Genomic DNA, 16,840 nt, shown 5'->3' on the forward strand with positions numbered 1-16,840 from the left:
CTAAGGATATTGGATTGGCAATGATAGACATATTTTTTTTATATGTAATGGAAATTTCTGATATGCTCATTCCTAATGATCCAAGAATAAGAGCCAATTTGGTTGTAAGAGATAAAACGATATTCGGTATTTTATTGATCTACAAAAGTATGTTAGAGTCAGATTTTCGGCCTAAATATTAGGTGTACAACTTTGCTTCCGTCGTTTTGCAATAGATGGCTGTAGCTGTAAGGGGTAGTCGAAATAAATAGATCAAAGATGTCATACAATAAGCTTAAGTATTTGTGAACATAGCGCTATTGAAATATTAGTCGATTTTTGTCTCCATCATAAAGTTATTCTCGTTTAAACATTTTTGGATCGCGTCAAAAGATGACCAGTTTTTCCAACGCGGGATTCGTACGCTTTTCGAAAGATGGAAGAAAGTAGTCGCCAGAGATGGACAATACTTTGGATCATAAATGTATATCCAGTTTTTTACAATAAAGCCTCGAATTTCGGGAAAAAAACGGCGAAAGCAAAGTTGTACGCGTATGTATATTGAAGGAATTCCTTTGTTCTAACGTAATAACCAAGAGACAACCAATCGGAGAACACAAGATCGGTAAATATCGATCCAGAAGCAGAAACCGCACAAGCCACCACGAGCAGATTTACTGGATATGATTTATGATACAGTACCTTGCACCGCCACCTCCGTGAGATTCGAAATGGAATAATAATTCATGGTTAGAATAGACTCAACGCCGATTTCTATCTGGAAATATTTACACCAAAAGATGTCCGTAACCTATATTTTAATATTATTATAAATATTCTTTCGATCTTTCAAATGTAATTATGAATTTATTCAAATGATAGACCTAATCGACCTGTATATTGAAATGAGGACATAAATCGTCCGATTCTAATGATATTTTTCGGAGAATATGGAAATGACATGCGAAAAATTTGAAATTGAGTCATTGAGTGTGTGGAATTTTCTACAGAAAATTTTTATTATAAACACATCATTTAATATGGAAAAACGATCAGATATGGAATCGTTTGCTTCTGTTTTTTCACGTGATCTTCATTTTGTCAAAATGAATGTTTCCGAATATTTTGATGGCTTCTTTGATTTGGCTAATTTTTAATTGATATCTATTATTAGTTGGTATTAAATAGAGTTATATTTCATCTCTTTGAAACTGTATGCGTGAAAAGTATACTGTCAGACCCTGTACAAAACATGAAATGCGAAACATTTTGAAAACTTTATGTTTTGGGCACAACAAAAATTGAAGACTACCCACTAGTCTATCCGACAGGTAGAAAGAAATCAGCGCATGCCATTTAAAAAAATTGACTTATTGACATTTTCAAAGAGTCATTTTTAAAAAATTGCAGTTTCTTTCAGACCACCAGTAGAGTGATACGTAAATTTTCAGAAGACTTGAAAACTTTTCGGGAATCAATAAAAATATCATACAATTACCTTGAACGGTTTTCAAGATTTAGTTTAGTTCAAAGCTTTTTATCCAAGAAATTCGTCAAAAAAAGTGGCCTACGTTAAAAAGTATCACAGATAAATTGTGACAAGTATTCGAAATCAGAACTTCATGGAGATTCTGAGTATGATATAAAAATTGGTCATTCTCATACACTGGTTATTTGTTTTACTAGGCAGCAAAGTAGTACACTGACTGTCGCAGCTGATAGTTCAGGAATTTTTCTTCGATTGATATTGTCTTTACAAATTATTAGAATTTCCACAAAACTATGTATTGCTCATACTGTGGGAAATATTATTTCTCACGGCACTTTGCCCACACCTCGCTACGCTACTTTTCATAGCAGTTGTAGGAAATAGTATATTGTGCAACAAGTGGGGAAAGTTCAACATTTCTCGCGAGTGTGGAAGTTTGTGGCAAGAGCCTGAAAGGCGAGTGCAGCAAACACACGAGCGAGAAAAGGACTTTCTCCACATGTTGCACAATATACTTTTTCGGCAACCGTCCGGGAAGTTCTCACTTCCCGGACACTTTTTCTCTGAGAAAGTATTATTTCCCGGACTAGGCCGGAAAAGAATCATAGAATCGATAGACCGAAATAACGGCTGACAGTTCATATGAAATTAGTTGTCAAAAATTTGCATGTTTTTTGATCGCAATCGCAATAAAATATGGAAAGCAGCGGCGATAGTGTTATTTTACATGGTTGCCGAAAAAATATTGTACGCAACACGCCCGAAAATGGTTTTTTTGGACACACAGACTTCCAGGACTCGCTTACGCTCTTCCTGGAATTTTGTCTATTCGTCCAAAAAAACCTTATTTTCCGGACTTGTTACGTAAATTACTATTTCCTACAACTATAAAAATTTCAATAATTCGAGTAATATCGATATTTTTACTCTTACATATTTCGATAAATTTCGATAGTGTCAGAAAATATCGAAAGCTGTTTGTCCCTTTCCCTAAATCAAACTAGTAATGAATTGCGCAGGTGCACATTTCGTATCCAATCCCGTTAGTCGTGTACTTGTTTGAGTACATAAAGGTACAGGTACGCTAACTAGTTTAGTATCAGTTTGACAGTGTTGAAAGCAGAGCAGTGAATTTTGAAGGCGAAAAGATGTCTTTAGACCATCTATATGAATTCAACTTCGAAAAGTTGTACAACGATTGTACAGAAAGGTAATGCTTTTACATCATTTTTTTCTTTAAGTATTTTTGAAACGATATAATCAAATTTTATCTTTAGTTTCTGAATGTTTCGTTCTTATAAAGAAATTTTTGTTCAATAATTGTTTTGAAATGAACAATAACCACATTGTACCTACAAACAGTGAATTAATATGTTCTTTTTTTTTTCCTAGGGGTATAACATTCGAAGAGGATTGCAGCGTATGTTTGAGCAGATTAACAGGAGAATTGTACCTTACGGACTGCAGACATTCATTCCACAAGGAGTGTATCGACAGGTGGTGCTCCAGTTCCGAATGTTGTCCCATGTGCAGGACAAATTTAGTTTTCGAAGAAACCTGCAGTATCTTCGATACAAATTGGAAACCTGTCAATATCCATCGGTTCGATAAGATGGACAGTGATGAAGAAGATGATGAGAGTGGAGAAGATGATGAGAGTGAAACTGAAGAAGAAAAAGAAGAGAATGAAGGAGAAAACGAATGCCAAACCGAGTGCCAAACCAACGAGGAAAATTAATTTTACATCTCTGTTCGACACAACCTGTAACATTTTTGAGAGAAATAAATCATAAATTGTGTTATATTTAAAGCATTCGTTTTTTTTTTCATCTTATTTTTCCTAACTTTAACTAAGTGTCATTTCAATCAGAAATAGCTCTCGTTTGTCTTATGAGTGTGATTTATTATAAATAAAACAATTTTAAAAAATACTCTCATTAGGTGTACAACTTTGCTTCCGCCGTTTTGCAATAGATAGCTATAGAGGTAAGTGGTAAGTGATAGTCGAAAGATAGCCTACAAGAGGCACTTACTACAGACGAGTTGTAACAAAATCGACTAATAATCCGAGTAATCAAACAGTTTCCCATAAATAATAAACAGCTAAGGATATTGGATTGGCAATGATAGACATATTTTTTTTATATGTAATGGAAATTTCTGATATGCTCATTCCTAATGATCCAAGAATAAGAGCCAATTTGGTTGTAAGAGATAAAACGATATTCGGTATTTTATTGATCTACAAAAGTATGTTAGAGTCAGATTTTTGGCCTAAATATTAGGTGTACAACTTTGCTTCCGTCGTTTTGCAATAGATGGCTGTAGCTGTAAGGGGTAGTCGAAATAAATAGATCAAAGATGTCATACAATAAGCTCAAGTATTTGTGAACATAGCGCTATTGAAATATTAGTCGATTTTTGTCTCCATCATAAAGTTATTCTCGTTTAAACATTTTTGGATCGCGTCAAAAGATGACCAGTTTTTCCAACGCGGGATTCGTACGCTTTTCGAAAGATGGAAGAAAGTAGTCGCCAGAGATGGACAATACTTTGGATCATAAATGTATATCCAGTTTTTTACAATAAAGCCTCGAATTTCGGGAAAAAAACGGCGAAAGCAAAGTTGTACGCGTATGTATATTGAAGGAATTCCTTTGTTCTAACGTAATAACCAAGAGACAACCAATCAGAGAACACAAGATCGGTAAATTTCGATCCAGAAGCAGAAACCGCACAAGCCACCACGAGCAGATTTACTGGATATGATTTATGATACAGTACCTTGCACCGCCACCTCCGTGAGATTCGAAATGGAATAGAATAGACTCAACGCCGATTTCTATCTGGAAATATTCACACCAAAAGATGTTTGTAACCTATATTTTAATATTATTATAAATATTCTTTCGATCTTTCAAATGTAATTATGAATTTATTCAAATGATAGACCTAATCGACCTGTATATTGAAATGAGGACATAAATCGTCCGATTCTAATGATATTTTTCGGAGAATATGGAAATGACATGCGAAAAATTTGAAATTGAGTCATTGAGTGTGTGGAATTTTCTACAGAAAATTTTTATTATAAACACATCATTTAATATGGAAAAACGATCAGATATGGAATCGTTTGCTTCTGTTTTTTCACGTGATCTTCATTTTGTCAAAATGAATGTTTCCGAATATTTTGATGGCTTCTTTGATTTGGCTAATTTTTAATTGATATCTATTATTAGTTGGTATTAAATAGAGTTAAATTTCATCCCTTTGAAACTGTATGCGTGAAAAGTATACTGTCAGACCCTGTACAAAACATGAAATGCGAAACATTTTGAAAACTTTATGTTTTGGGCACAACAAAAATTGAAGACTACCCACTAGTCTATCCGACAGGTAGAAAGAAATCAGCGCATGCCATTTAAAAAAATTGACTCATTGACATTTTCAAAGAGTCATTTTTAAAAAATTGCAGTTTCTTTCAGACCACCAGTAGAGTGATACGTAAATTTTCAGAAGACTTGAAAACTTTTCGGGAATCAATAAAAATATCGTACAATTACCTTGAACGGTTTTCAAGATTTAGTTTAGTTCAAAGCTTTTTATCCAAGAAATTCGTCAAAAAAAGTGGCCTACGTTAAAAAGTATCACAGATAAATTGTGACAAGTATTCGAAATCAGAACTTCATGGAGATTCTGAGTATGATATAAAAATTGGTCATTCTCATACACTGGTTATTTGTTTTACTAGGCAGCAAAATAGTACGATGACTGTCGCAGCTGATAGTTCAGGAATTTTTCTTCGATTGATATTGTCTTAACAAATTATTAGAATTTCCACAAAACTATGTATTGCTCATACTGTGGGAAATATTATTTCCCACGGCACTTTGCCCACACCTCGCTACGCTACTTTTCATAGCAGTTGTAGGAAATAGTATATTGTGCAACAAGTGGGGAAAGTCCAACATTTCTCGCGAGTGTGGAAGTTTGTGGCAAGAGCCTGAAAGGCGAGTGCCGCAAACACACGAGCGAGAAAAGGACTTTCTCCACATGTTGCACAATATACTTTTTCGGCAACCGTCCGGGAAGTTCTCACTTCCCGGACACTTTTTCTCTGAGAAAGTATTATTTCCCGGACAAGGCCGGAAAAGAATCATAGAATCAATAGACCGAAATAACGGCTGACAGTTCATATGAAATTAGTTGTCAAAAATTTGCATGTTTTTTGATCGCAATCGCAATAAAATATGGAAAGCAGCGGCGATAGTGTTATTTTACATGGTTGCCGAAAAAATATTGTACGCAACACGCCCGAAAATGGTTTTTTTGAACACACAGACTTCCAGGACTCGCTTACGCTCTTCCTGGAATTTTGTCTATTCGTCCAAAAAAACCTTATTTTCCGGACTTGTTACGTAAATTACTATTTCCTACAACTATAAAAATTTCAATAATTCGAGCAATATCGATATTTTTACTCTTACATATTTCGATAAATTTCGATAGTGTCAGAAAATATCGAAAGCTGTTTGTCCCTTTCCCTAAATCAAACTAGTAATGAATTGCGCAGGTGCACATTTCGTATCCAATCCCGTTAGTCGTGTACTTGTTTGAGTACATAAAGGTACAGGTACGCTAACTAGTTTAGTATCAGTTTGACAGTGTTGAAAGCAGAGCAGTAAATTTTGAAGCCGAAAAGATGTCTTTAGACCATCTATATGAATTCAACTTCGAAAAGTTGTACAACGTTTGTACAAAAAGGTAATGCTTTTACATCATTTTTTTCTTTAAGTATTTTTGAAACGATATAATCAAATTTTATCTTTAGTTTCTGAATGTTTCGTTCTTATAAAGAAATTTTTGTTCAATAATTGTTTTGAAATGAACAATAACCATATTGTACCTACAAACAGTGAATTAATATGTACTTTTTTTTTCCTAGGGGTATAACATTCGAAGAGGATTGCAGCGTATGTTTGAGCAGATTAACAGGAGAATTGTACCTTACGGACTGCAGACATTCATTCCACAAGGAGTGTATCGACAGGTGGTGCTCCAGTTCCGAATGTTGTCCCATGTGCAAGACAAATTTAGTTTTCGAAAAAACCTGCAGTATCTTCGATACAAATTGGAAACCTGTCAATATCCATCGGTTCGATAAGATGGACAGTGATGAAGAAGATGATGAGAGTGGAGAAGATGATGAGAGTGAAACTGAAGAAGAAAAAGAAGAGAATGAAGGAGAAAACGAATGCCAAACCGAGTGCCAAACCAACGAGGAAAATTAATTTTACATCTCTGTTCGACACAACCTGTAACATTTTTGAGAGAAATAAATTATAAATTGTGTTATATTTAAAACATTTGTTTTTTTTTTCATCTTATTTTTCCTAACTTTAACTAAGTGTCATTTCAATCAGAAATAGCTCTCGTTTGTCTTATGAGTGTGATTTATTATAAATAAAACAATTCAAAAAAATACTCTCATAGGTGTAAAACTTTGCTTCCGCCGTTTTGCAATAGATAGCTATAGAGGTAAGTGGTAAGTGATAGTCGAAAGATAGCCTACAAGAGGCACTTACTACAGACGAGTTGTAACAAAATCGACTAATAATCCGAGTAATCAAACAGTTTCCCATAAATAATAAACAGCTAAGGATATTGGATTGGCAATGATAGACATATTTTTTTTATATGTAATGGAAATTTCTGATATGCTCATTCCTAATGATCCAAGAATAAGAGCCAATTTGGTTGTAAGAGATAAAACGATATTCGGTATTTTATTGATCTACAAAAGTATGTTAGAGTCAGATTTTCGGCCTAAATATTAGGTGTACAACTTTGCTTCCGTCGTTTTGCAATAGATGGCTGTAGCTGTAAGGGGTAGTCGAAATAAATAGATCAAAGATGTCATACAATAAGCTTAAGTATTTGTGAACATAGCGCTATTGAAATATTAGTCGATTTTTGTCTCCATCATAAAGTTATTCTCGTTTAAACATTTTTGGACCGCGTCAAAAGATGACCAGTTTTTCCAACGCGGGATTCGTACGCTTTTCGAAAGATGGAAGAAAGTAGTCGCCAGAGATGGACAATACTTTGGATCATAAATGTATATCCAGTTTTTTACAATAAAGCCTCGAATTTCGGGAAAAAAACGGCGAAAGCAAAGTTGTACGCGTATGTATATTGAAGGAATTCCTTTGTTCTAACGTAATAACCAAGAGACAACCAATCAGAGAACACAAGATCGGTAAATTTCGATCCAGAAGCAGAAACCGCACAAGCCACCACGAGCAGATTTACTGGATATGATTTATGATACAGTACCTTGCACCGCCACCTCCGTGAGATTCGAAATGGAATAATAATTCATGGTTAGAATAGACTTCCCTTTTCGTGCGTTACTTTTAGCAGAAAACGCTTCTCCATGCTCCTGGCTACCGCCATCTGCGTGCATATCGAGCAATTTCGATTTAATGGCATCTGTTGTTATTTTAATACCAGAGTGTTCAACAGCCATAATCATCGGTGAATATTTCGGGGGTAAGCCTGCCAAGAGTAATGATCCGACCCATTCATCATCAATGTTGAAGCCCGTTCTTTTCAACTTTTGCGATGTTTCGACGACTTGAGTTATGTAACTCTCCATAGAATCATGGTTCTCCAATCTGGCTGATATTAAAGTCCTTAAAAGCCCGATCTTTCTGGTAGAACCGCTATCGTCGTACAGATTTTTAAGTTTCGTCCATACTTCTTTAGGAGTTTTTGTATCTCTCACGTGGGTGTAAAGCGATGGTTCCATTTTCAATATTAATTTTGCCTTTGCTTTGGCTAATAAAACGGAGTCCAATTCACTGCCATCAACGCACTTATCCAGCCCTTCGAGTACTAGCACGTTTTCAATGGCGAATACCCATTCCTGGTAATTTTCGCGTCCGTTTAGCTTTGGCACACTGGCGAAATAATTAACTGCTGCCATCTTGAATTATTGTTCGTCTGTTTCACAACACTATTTCACAATATATATAAATGTACTTACGTAGTGGAACGTTCCCGACCGATAAACTATTATAAAAAGTCTAGATTGCACGCGATGAGAACGCACGTGGGCACATAACCTGTTATAAATTAAACGCACTGTTTAATAATTAAAAGTCTTTAATAAAATATAGGAAATAACTGTGTAGTAAACACACTGACAAATATACAATAATACTCTTCAACAACGGCCAACCAGAAAAAGGGGGCGAGCATGGCTTGCACATGGCCTATCTCACAATTACACAGAATAAATATACGACTGCGCATACCGCGCATAGAAATACTACAAGACAACTTATATTACTTATGTACTGGGTAAATATTTCAACACCAGATGGTCCCAAAGAAATATAATATGATATACCTCTATGGATGCCATAGTCGTCACCGACTGTAGGTAGGAAGGTTGTCAAACTTACATATATTATTACTATTGAAATTCTTCATATATGTACCTACTCCAACATTATTTTGCAGGTACTGAGAAGGAGCTTGTTTCATCTCAGAGTATTAAAGAGATGCCATATGTTTCAAATAATTTAGAAGAAAAGAAATGTAAGCAACCAATTATAATTAAATATTATTTTTTGATGATAATAATAACTGTTCATTATTGGCCATCGACCAAAGTCGTTCAGCCTAGTTTTTAATAATATTCAGTCATTTTAATTTCTGTTTATATGTTATGTACTGTAGAATTGGAATAATCTGGTATGAATAATTTATTTCCAGTTCTAGGAGCATCAGAAGCAAAGACAGAAGAAACTAAGTTTTCTGAAACAAATGAAAGAATATTAATTGGAAGGAACAGACGAGAGCATATGTGGATACAGACCCAATCAAAATTGCAGTGATTGAAATTTTCAATTCTAAGAAAAAAGGATCGAAAAAGGTACAAAAATACTTTGATAAGCAAAACAAGATTGCAAAAACAAATACTATAAGGAATAGGTTTCAGGAGTGTATCACATTTATATGAATTAAATTTGTGAAGGCTTTCGGTTAAAGAGAATGTCAGTCGTCATCACATCTGATAAAAACCAAGTTTTTAAGAAAAAACTATTCGTACATCTGGAGATTCAAAATATTGTAATGAATTGATATTTTTGTATTTTTTACATGGTTGTAATTCTATCTTTTGTATTTGAATAACTTGGCAGAATACAAGCTTGCTTGGGCTGAATATTGTGCATTTTATTTTGTTATTTCTTACAATACATGTAGGTAACTTTTAAACATGATGAATTAATCGAAATATCATAATACTTTGTATTGTTCATATTATTATAAACTACTATTGAATATATTTCCATTTTACTGACTCAAATAACCCTTCACACATAGTTTGAGTCAGAGTCAGTTTGAAAATTGAGTGTTTGATATCGCTGTGCGATATCACACACTCAACTTTCAAACTGGCTCTAATTCTCATTTACAAAAGCAAGCATTCTGAATCGAATCCCATTTGAAATTCTCGCGAAACCTTTTAGTACCAGCGTTAAGACGCATGAGACCGCTGATGTTTGTTGAACGTACAATGATGACAACTTCGGTCATCCGCCATTAAATTTCGGCGGGAAATGATAGATTCAAACGTTAACCGGTGTTTCGAAATTCTGATGTTCGACTGCGCATGTGCGAAGGTTGGTCGACCGCTAGTTTCTTTTGATAACATCTTCACATTTTGGGGGGGGTTTGAACCCCCTAAACCAGTCACAATCACTAACAAGTTAAACAAGAATGCTTGAAAGCATGTGAAACAGCCCTGCACTCGAATATAAATAGTGAAATCAGAGATCTCTGGTGAAAGTTCGACATTTAATGGCGGACAGAGCTCCAACCAATCAAAACGCTAACGAGCCGTGTCGTCACTGTAGTATATACAGTCACTCTAGTTCAACCAGTTCTTAGCAGGCGCGTTGGGCATCTGGAGAACTAATTTATCTATGGTTCCAACTAGCCGTGTTGGGGTCGGAAGTGGTATCTCTCGGGGTACCTGTACAGGCAGGCGCATTAAGAATGGGGATACAAAGGAATGTTTGGACACGTAATTGGAGAAGGAAGTCAGTTTTTGGATTCTAGGTAGGCTTAATGGCACTTTCAAAGGGAACAATACAAAATCGAAAATATCTGTAATATTGAAAGAATAATGAGGTTGCAATATTGATTCTAAATGTTGAGAATAATGTTGTCTTGACGCTATTGGCAGAAATTGTGGCAAGAATTTGTATAGTATATGGAATCAAATTAAATATGTTTCTATAATTTTAAATGAATATACAATAAAATAAACCAACTATATACAAATAATTACATATATACACTTGAAAACTCGATAAATTAGTCCGGCTTTTTTCAACAAAATATTTGAGTGTATTATGATTGTTTTTTATCTTTTTCTTTGCGAACAAAAATATCTGAGTGAATTATAATTGTTTTTTCAACTTTTGTTTTTTTATTTTCCTATTCCCTATATTTTTCTTTTTCTATCGCTTTTCCGAATCGCTCGTAATATTCTTTGAGTAAAAACTTATATACATCGTCGTTATCTGTTGCAGAAACAACAACAGGAGCTTTTTTATCTTAGCGAACGTTTGCGGTCTTTACTTCATTCTTTATCTAGAGTTAGCTTTCATGTTGGCATCCTTGTTGGTGTTGGCAGGCTCACGTATCTGGTTATCCAAGCCTGCGAAAAACCCTCTACTAAGTTCACTTGGTTGATAAACTTCAAGGATAAATTTTTGAGTTGAAAAGTGTTATATTCGTGTTACGTCCGATAGCTCATTGAATTTTAAGAGAAAAATTGACTGTTTCTGCGAGAGTGTGAAATTTGAGCGACATCGACAGCGAAATATTTTATAATGTTGCAAAATAATGATATAAAAATGCGGTCAACAATGGTGACTTACCAAATGGGGCATAAGGCTGAAGAATAAATAGTCTCTGGTACAAATCCCAGCTCTTCACAGGACCCTTGGTGCGGGTTATCAGCTCCAACTTTCTGGTTTCAAAAGCAATGTAGAAAAAACACTCGAAAAAACACTAACAAAATGCTAAAGCGAAAAGACAAAAGTGATGAATAGTGGGGGTGATTCGAAAGCGTAAAAATTCAAGAAAATAAAGGGGAAATTCAATAAAATATTAAGAAAAGTATAGCATAATTTAAGCGTTCTAAGTACAAATCCATTGTCAAATCTGTCTTCAATACATATGTATCTTGCGTTATTGACCGAGCCATCAGTGTTGACATTGTTTACGCGCAAGACTATGATATTTTGCGATCGCTCGAATTCCATAATTCTCTCTTGCACAAACATTATTCGAGAGCGAAAACTGGCAAATGAATGAGAAAGAAGAAAGAATCAAAATTGGTAAATAACATTGGTTGTGTAAAATTGCGTTAGGTGTGAAATATATATATTATAAGGAATATTGAAACGGTAAATGAATATTATTATTATTATTATAATTATAAGTGCCTATCAAATTTCAGCAGACAAACGGAAAAAATTTAACAACCGGTCTCTTTGAGAAACAATATCAGATTTTATATAACAGTGATGATGCGGGAATTTGCATTGGAAACAGACAATACTCGTCCAAGTGTCCATTGGCAAGGAGATAGCCTCTCGTCTTTGATGAGAACTAAATCTTCAATTTTAGTTGTATTATGGTCCGGCACCGTTAGAACACGACGATGTCGACCTATAACGATGGAGTAAAGACCTTCGAAATCTACTCCACAACCGCTGAAAGTGTCAAAATCAAATGTCCACGGGTTTGTACTAGGGCTGGGAATCATGAATGAATTATTTGAATATTCGAATAATCATTGAATAATTATTCGAATAATTGCATTTTGCATTATTCGAATAATCAGGAATATTCACTGAATAGTTGAATATTCATGACTACTTTTGTATTCATGAATAATCAGTGAATAGTCGAGTATTCACTGAATAGTTGAATAATCAATGACTACTTTTCTATTCATGAATAATCAGTGAATAGTTGAGTATTCACTGATTATTCAGTGGATAGTTTTCTATTCAGTGAGTAATTGGATATTTATGAAGTTACGAATGAAAGTTTGAATGATCACTTGACTCACTATTCAGGAATGATTAAAACAAGGTTTTGTGATTCACTACGGACAAATCGTTTTATTAATATTAAAATTACTGGAAATTACATAATATTGAAATTGATAGGTACAATTGAATTAAAATTATGAATAAACTCCTGTCAGTGTTCGGAATCCAAACAAACAAATTGTCATTCAAATTAGTACGTTGTCGTTGAAGAAATTGGATAATTTTGATAAATAAAATTATTTGAGGAACGATTTTACTATTAATTGATAGACAGAAGAAACGAGATTAATGCCGTAAGTTCGAACTTGAGGTTCAACTAATAAACACGGCTTTTTACAAAATCTGGGGAATGATACAGGATTCAAAGTTACTGGTATTAACCTCGTTCCTTCGGTCTATCAATTAATACTGAATTCGTTCCTCAAATACTCTTATTTATGAAAATAAGCCAATTCCTCCAACGAGACCGTACTAATTTGAATGACAATTTATTTGTTTGGATTCCGAACACTGACAGGAGAACCAAAAATGGCGGTATGTGACGTCACACTAATAAAGCGTATATGGCGAGAGGCAAAACACCAAAACGATTATACCACGTAGCAAAGGGTATATTCACTCATCAAAACGCTCGGATTTTATTGGTTCATTAAAACATGAGTTCAATCACTGAATATTGACTGAATATTCATTGAATAATCATTGAAAAATCACTGAATAAGCATTGAATAATCACTGAATAATCATTGAATAATCAACGAATAGTTGAATATTCATGACTACCTACTCATGAATAATCAAGCATGAATAGTTGTTTGAATGAATTATTCGAATAATCGAATAAATTTATGTATGAATATTCGAATACAAAAAGGCGAAAAAGTCCCAGCCCTAGTTTGTACCCATGAGAGGTTGATATGGCTTGATTCGAATTGCAAAACATTTTAAACATATACTCAAACCCGAAAATAAGGCCTTTATACCTACTATTAATTATCCAAAATCTTTGAACAAACCGAAATCCAAGAAAGCGAAGTCCTGCATGTAAATATTTTTCGAGGACAAGAGTCAAACAACGTCACCATCATTTTTTTTAAATGGAACTCCCTTATTTTGTCTCAATTTTCCGATTACTCTAGCTGAGCTGATTCCATAAATGTATCACATGTTGATTCCAATTGGTACAGGGTGACAAAAATACAATAGTTCTGTGTGTGCTCATGAAAGTAACCGTAACGCGTATCATTCTTTATTAGTTAAATTAACAATATTATCAAAAATGCTTATTGTCTAGCGGCAATTGGTTTGAATGTAACACCCTGTAGTTTGTTATATTTTGAGATTAATAAAAATGAGCTGTTTCCAAACATAATTGGCACTTGTGGTCTAGCAGACAGAATATGAAAGAAATGATTTCTTATCAATGTAAAAACATGTAATGAATATAACAGACTACAAGGTGTTACATTCAAACCAGTTGCCGCCAGACAATTAGTATTTTTGATTATATTGTTAATTATAACTAATAAAGAATGTTACGCGTTACTTTATGAGCACACATAAAACTATTGTATTTTTGTCCACCCTGTACCAAACCAGTTCTGAGATCAGATAGAATCAGTTGTTGCTTTATTTGCCAAATCTAATAGTGAAGCTAATTCACCTATACAAAAATTTCTCGCAAACTTCTTTTTTTTCAGTTCAAAGTCCGTCACTTTTATATTGAAAATTAAATCACTAGAAAATTAATTCAAGTTTAAGTGTAGAAGAAATCAATAATTATCTAATGTGTGTGCATAAACGATTTCAAGAAAGAATGTATTCAGGAAAATGAAAAGATAGTTACATACGATGTGGCCTCTCACCAGATGCTACGTAACTATAAATACTATGAAATCTAGGCGCAAAAAAATGTTTATGAGCGATAATTGGAGATTGAAAACCAAATTAATGAATCAAAATAATACTGCAAATTCAATATCTGGCTACGAAAAAGGACCAATGTTACGTCCGATAGCTCAGTGAATTTTAAGAGAGAAATGGACTGTATTTGAGATTCCTTAGTACAATCATAGTATAAGGAAAGGATAGTAAGCCAGTGTAGTGATTTTTTCGATTTTGTTGATGTTGAGCGCTATCTAGTTGTACTCACGTTTTACTCGAATTTTGCTGTCAAAAATTGGTCCGTAAAGTGGAGCCCTCTGAAAAAATCAGTGTTATTTTGAAGAACTAAAATATTTGAAATAGAGTGATCAGAAGATATCTATATTGTGATATTTTTTCTGCTCTGTAGTAAGCATTTACGCCAGTGGCGTGTATTTGTGATAACTTAATAATAACATAAAAATTGTTGGCAATGTCATGCGACCCCTTTTCAACCACGCCACTGAATGAATTATCGTATTATTTCTGCGCCATCTATAGCTCATGATTCAGCGCTATCTATTATCGAGTTACTTCTCCAAATCCAACTACAGTAGCGACCCCTGGTGACTATTTCCTTGCCGTCAAACGGCGGTTGGCTTACTATCCTATCCATATACTATGGTACAATCTTTTCCTGTTACGCAAATATCGTCTATAAATACTACTACCACAGGAAAATGGTCTCTCAGTAACTAGTCAAATTTAAAAAAATTTCGATTTCAGGATTAGAAGATAAATTTGTTACATAGCTTGTCAGAGGAAATTGAAATTTAACCTGAAATTAATTTTAAATGAAAGTGGTAAGAATAAGGCCAAAGAAATTTCCATTAAAAAAACATTATGAAAAATAAAGTAAAAATGACATTAGTCAAATATAATAATGGATCCAATAGGTTAATAAAATGAAGTCATTGTTTCGAAAGAATTATTATTATCAGTTATTTTTATTGAAGTTCTTTGTTTTTCTGCAAATTAATCCAACTATTGAAAATGTTTCACATATATAAATTTTCATCTTTGTTAATAGAAATATAGGATTTGACAGGTATATACTATACTAATAAGAATATTATCTTTTGAAAATAGATTAAAAAGGTATTCTTTATAGCCTATAAACAATGAATGGAAGAAATATATCACATAATGATAATTGTCAATATGTTGGAATTACGGTAAACGTACATTAACATTTATTTATCATATAAAAACAGAGTATAATACTACTCAACAGTATGAACGAGAGCAATTTATGATCGGCATTTTGAGATTGACAAAAATATGGTGGTTCCCCTGATACTCTATTACCATGGAGAAACTATAGCTATAAAATACCAGCACCACCAGTTTTCAAATATTTAATAATATTAGGATATCATCTTTTGAACTCAAATTTCATTTTTTGTAAAACATAAATTGATGTAACTGGCTGGAAGACTCAGTTTGATAACTAATAATATAATCAATAACCATTTTGACCTCATTGGAAGAGTCCCCAGTATGCTATATGGGATGTATTGAAACCCTTTCCGATTCAATGAGATGATAGAATATACTTATCAAAAAAAATTGTAATCTGTGACAGAATATTTCTTTAAGTATATTCATTTTACCAAACAAAAATTCATGCACCAGCACAAAAAAGTCAATATGTATAGTAGCAACCAAAGTAGCGTATGAGACTTTTTAAAGGACAAATCCTTCTAGAAAGCTCAAATATGACATTGAAAACTATGAAATATAAATGGACTCATTAATAAACTTTCTAAATCCGCTTTTATGAAATCAAAGTCATCAAAGTCGAAGTTTTATATCTAAAACAATGTATAAATTCTGATAGATACCCAGTTCTTTTTACCAATCTGTATTTTCAAGGTGAATAATAACATCAATTGTTATTTTATCCCGGACGACAACGTGTTAATCACATTATGAGCAAATACAAAGGACCTGACTTATATAATTCATTTTTTTCGTTTTAACACTTGATATCTTAGCAAATATTTATATATTTTCGAACAAGAAAATGTTGTAGTTTGTAGAGTAAGTATTTTACACAGATATTTGTCTGCACATAAAATTTTGAGATGAAATTTTAATAGTCTCAAAGTATAAAATATATAAACCAACGTATTGAATTCAAATGTTACATTGACAAAAGGAATTGATTTTCCTTTTAAGATTCAGCTGTCTGAAATAATTGATCATTAGCAATTTGATGTTTCTATTCAAAAATAAACTTGAATTTCAAAGGTACTTATTAAGAGCTGCATTATTTTCATAAGATAATAGTCAATACATG

At 33.5% G+C, this 16,840-nt stretch overlaps 2 protein-coding genes across 2 annotated transcripts; both read left to right on the top strand.

Moving 5' to 3' along the window:
* Positions 1 to 2,615: 2,615 nt before the first annotated feature.
* LOC123682655 (brassinosteroid-responsive RING protein 1-like) lies at positions 2,616 to 3,258 on the top strand. The gene is made up of 2 exons (XM_045621402.1): positions 2,616 to 2,678; positions 2,861 to 3,258. The coding sequence occupies exons 1-2, from the start codon at positions 2,617 to 2,619 to the stop codon at positions 3,204 to 3,206; spliced, it is 408 nt and encodes a 135-aa protein (XP_045477358.1). The 5' UTR covers position 2,616; the 3' UTR covers positions 3,207 to 3,258.
* A 2,915-nt stretch (positions 3,259 to 6,173) lies between these two features.
* On the top strand, positions 6,174 to 6,762 carry LOC123683112 (RING-H2 finger protein ATL7-like). The gene is made up of 2 exons (XM_045622012.1): positions 6,174 to 6,235; positions 6,417 to 6,762. The coding sequence occupies exons 1-2, from the start codon at positions 6,174 to 6,176 to the stop codon at positions 6,760 to 6,762; spliced, it is 408 nt and encodes a 135-aa protein (XP_045477968.1).
* The last annotated feature ends 10,078 nt before the right edge of the window (positions 6,763 to 16,840 follow it).

This window comes from Harmonia axyridis, chromosome 6 (genome assembly GCF_914767665.1).
Source record: "Harmonia axyridis chromosome 6, icHarAxyr1.1, whole genome shotgun sequence".
Taxonomy (NCBI): domain Eukaryota; kingdom Metazoa; phylum Arthropoda; class Insecta; order Coleoptera; family Coccinellidae; genus Harmonia; species Harmonia axyridis.

Coding starts and splice junctions, on each gene's coding strand:
- LOC123682655 (XM_045621402.1), top strand. CDS start 2,617: ATGTCTTTAGACCATCTATATGAATTCAACTTCGAAAAGTTGTACAAC. Junction 2,679..2,860: donor TACAACGATTGTACAGAAAG/GTAATGCTTTTA, acceptor TTTTTTTCCTAG/GGGTATAACATTCGAAGAGG.
- LOC123683112 (XM_045622012.1), top strand. CDS start 6,174: ATGTCTTTAGACCATCTATATGAATTCAACTTCGAAAAGTTGTACAAC. Junction 6,236..6,416: donor TACAACGTTTGTACAAAAAG/GTAATGCTTTTA, acceptor TTTTTTTCCTAG/GGGTATAACATTCGAAGAGG.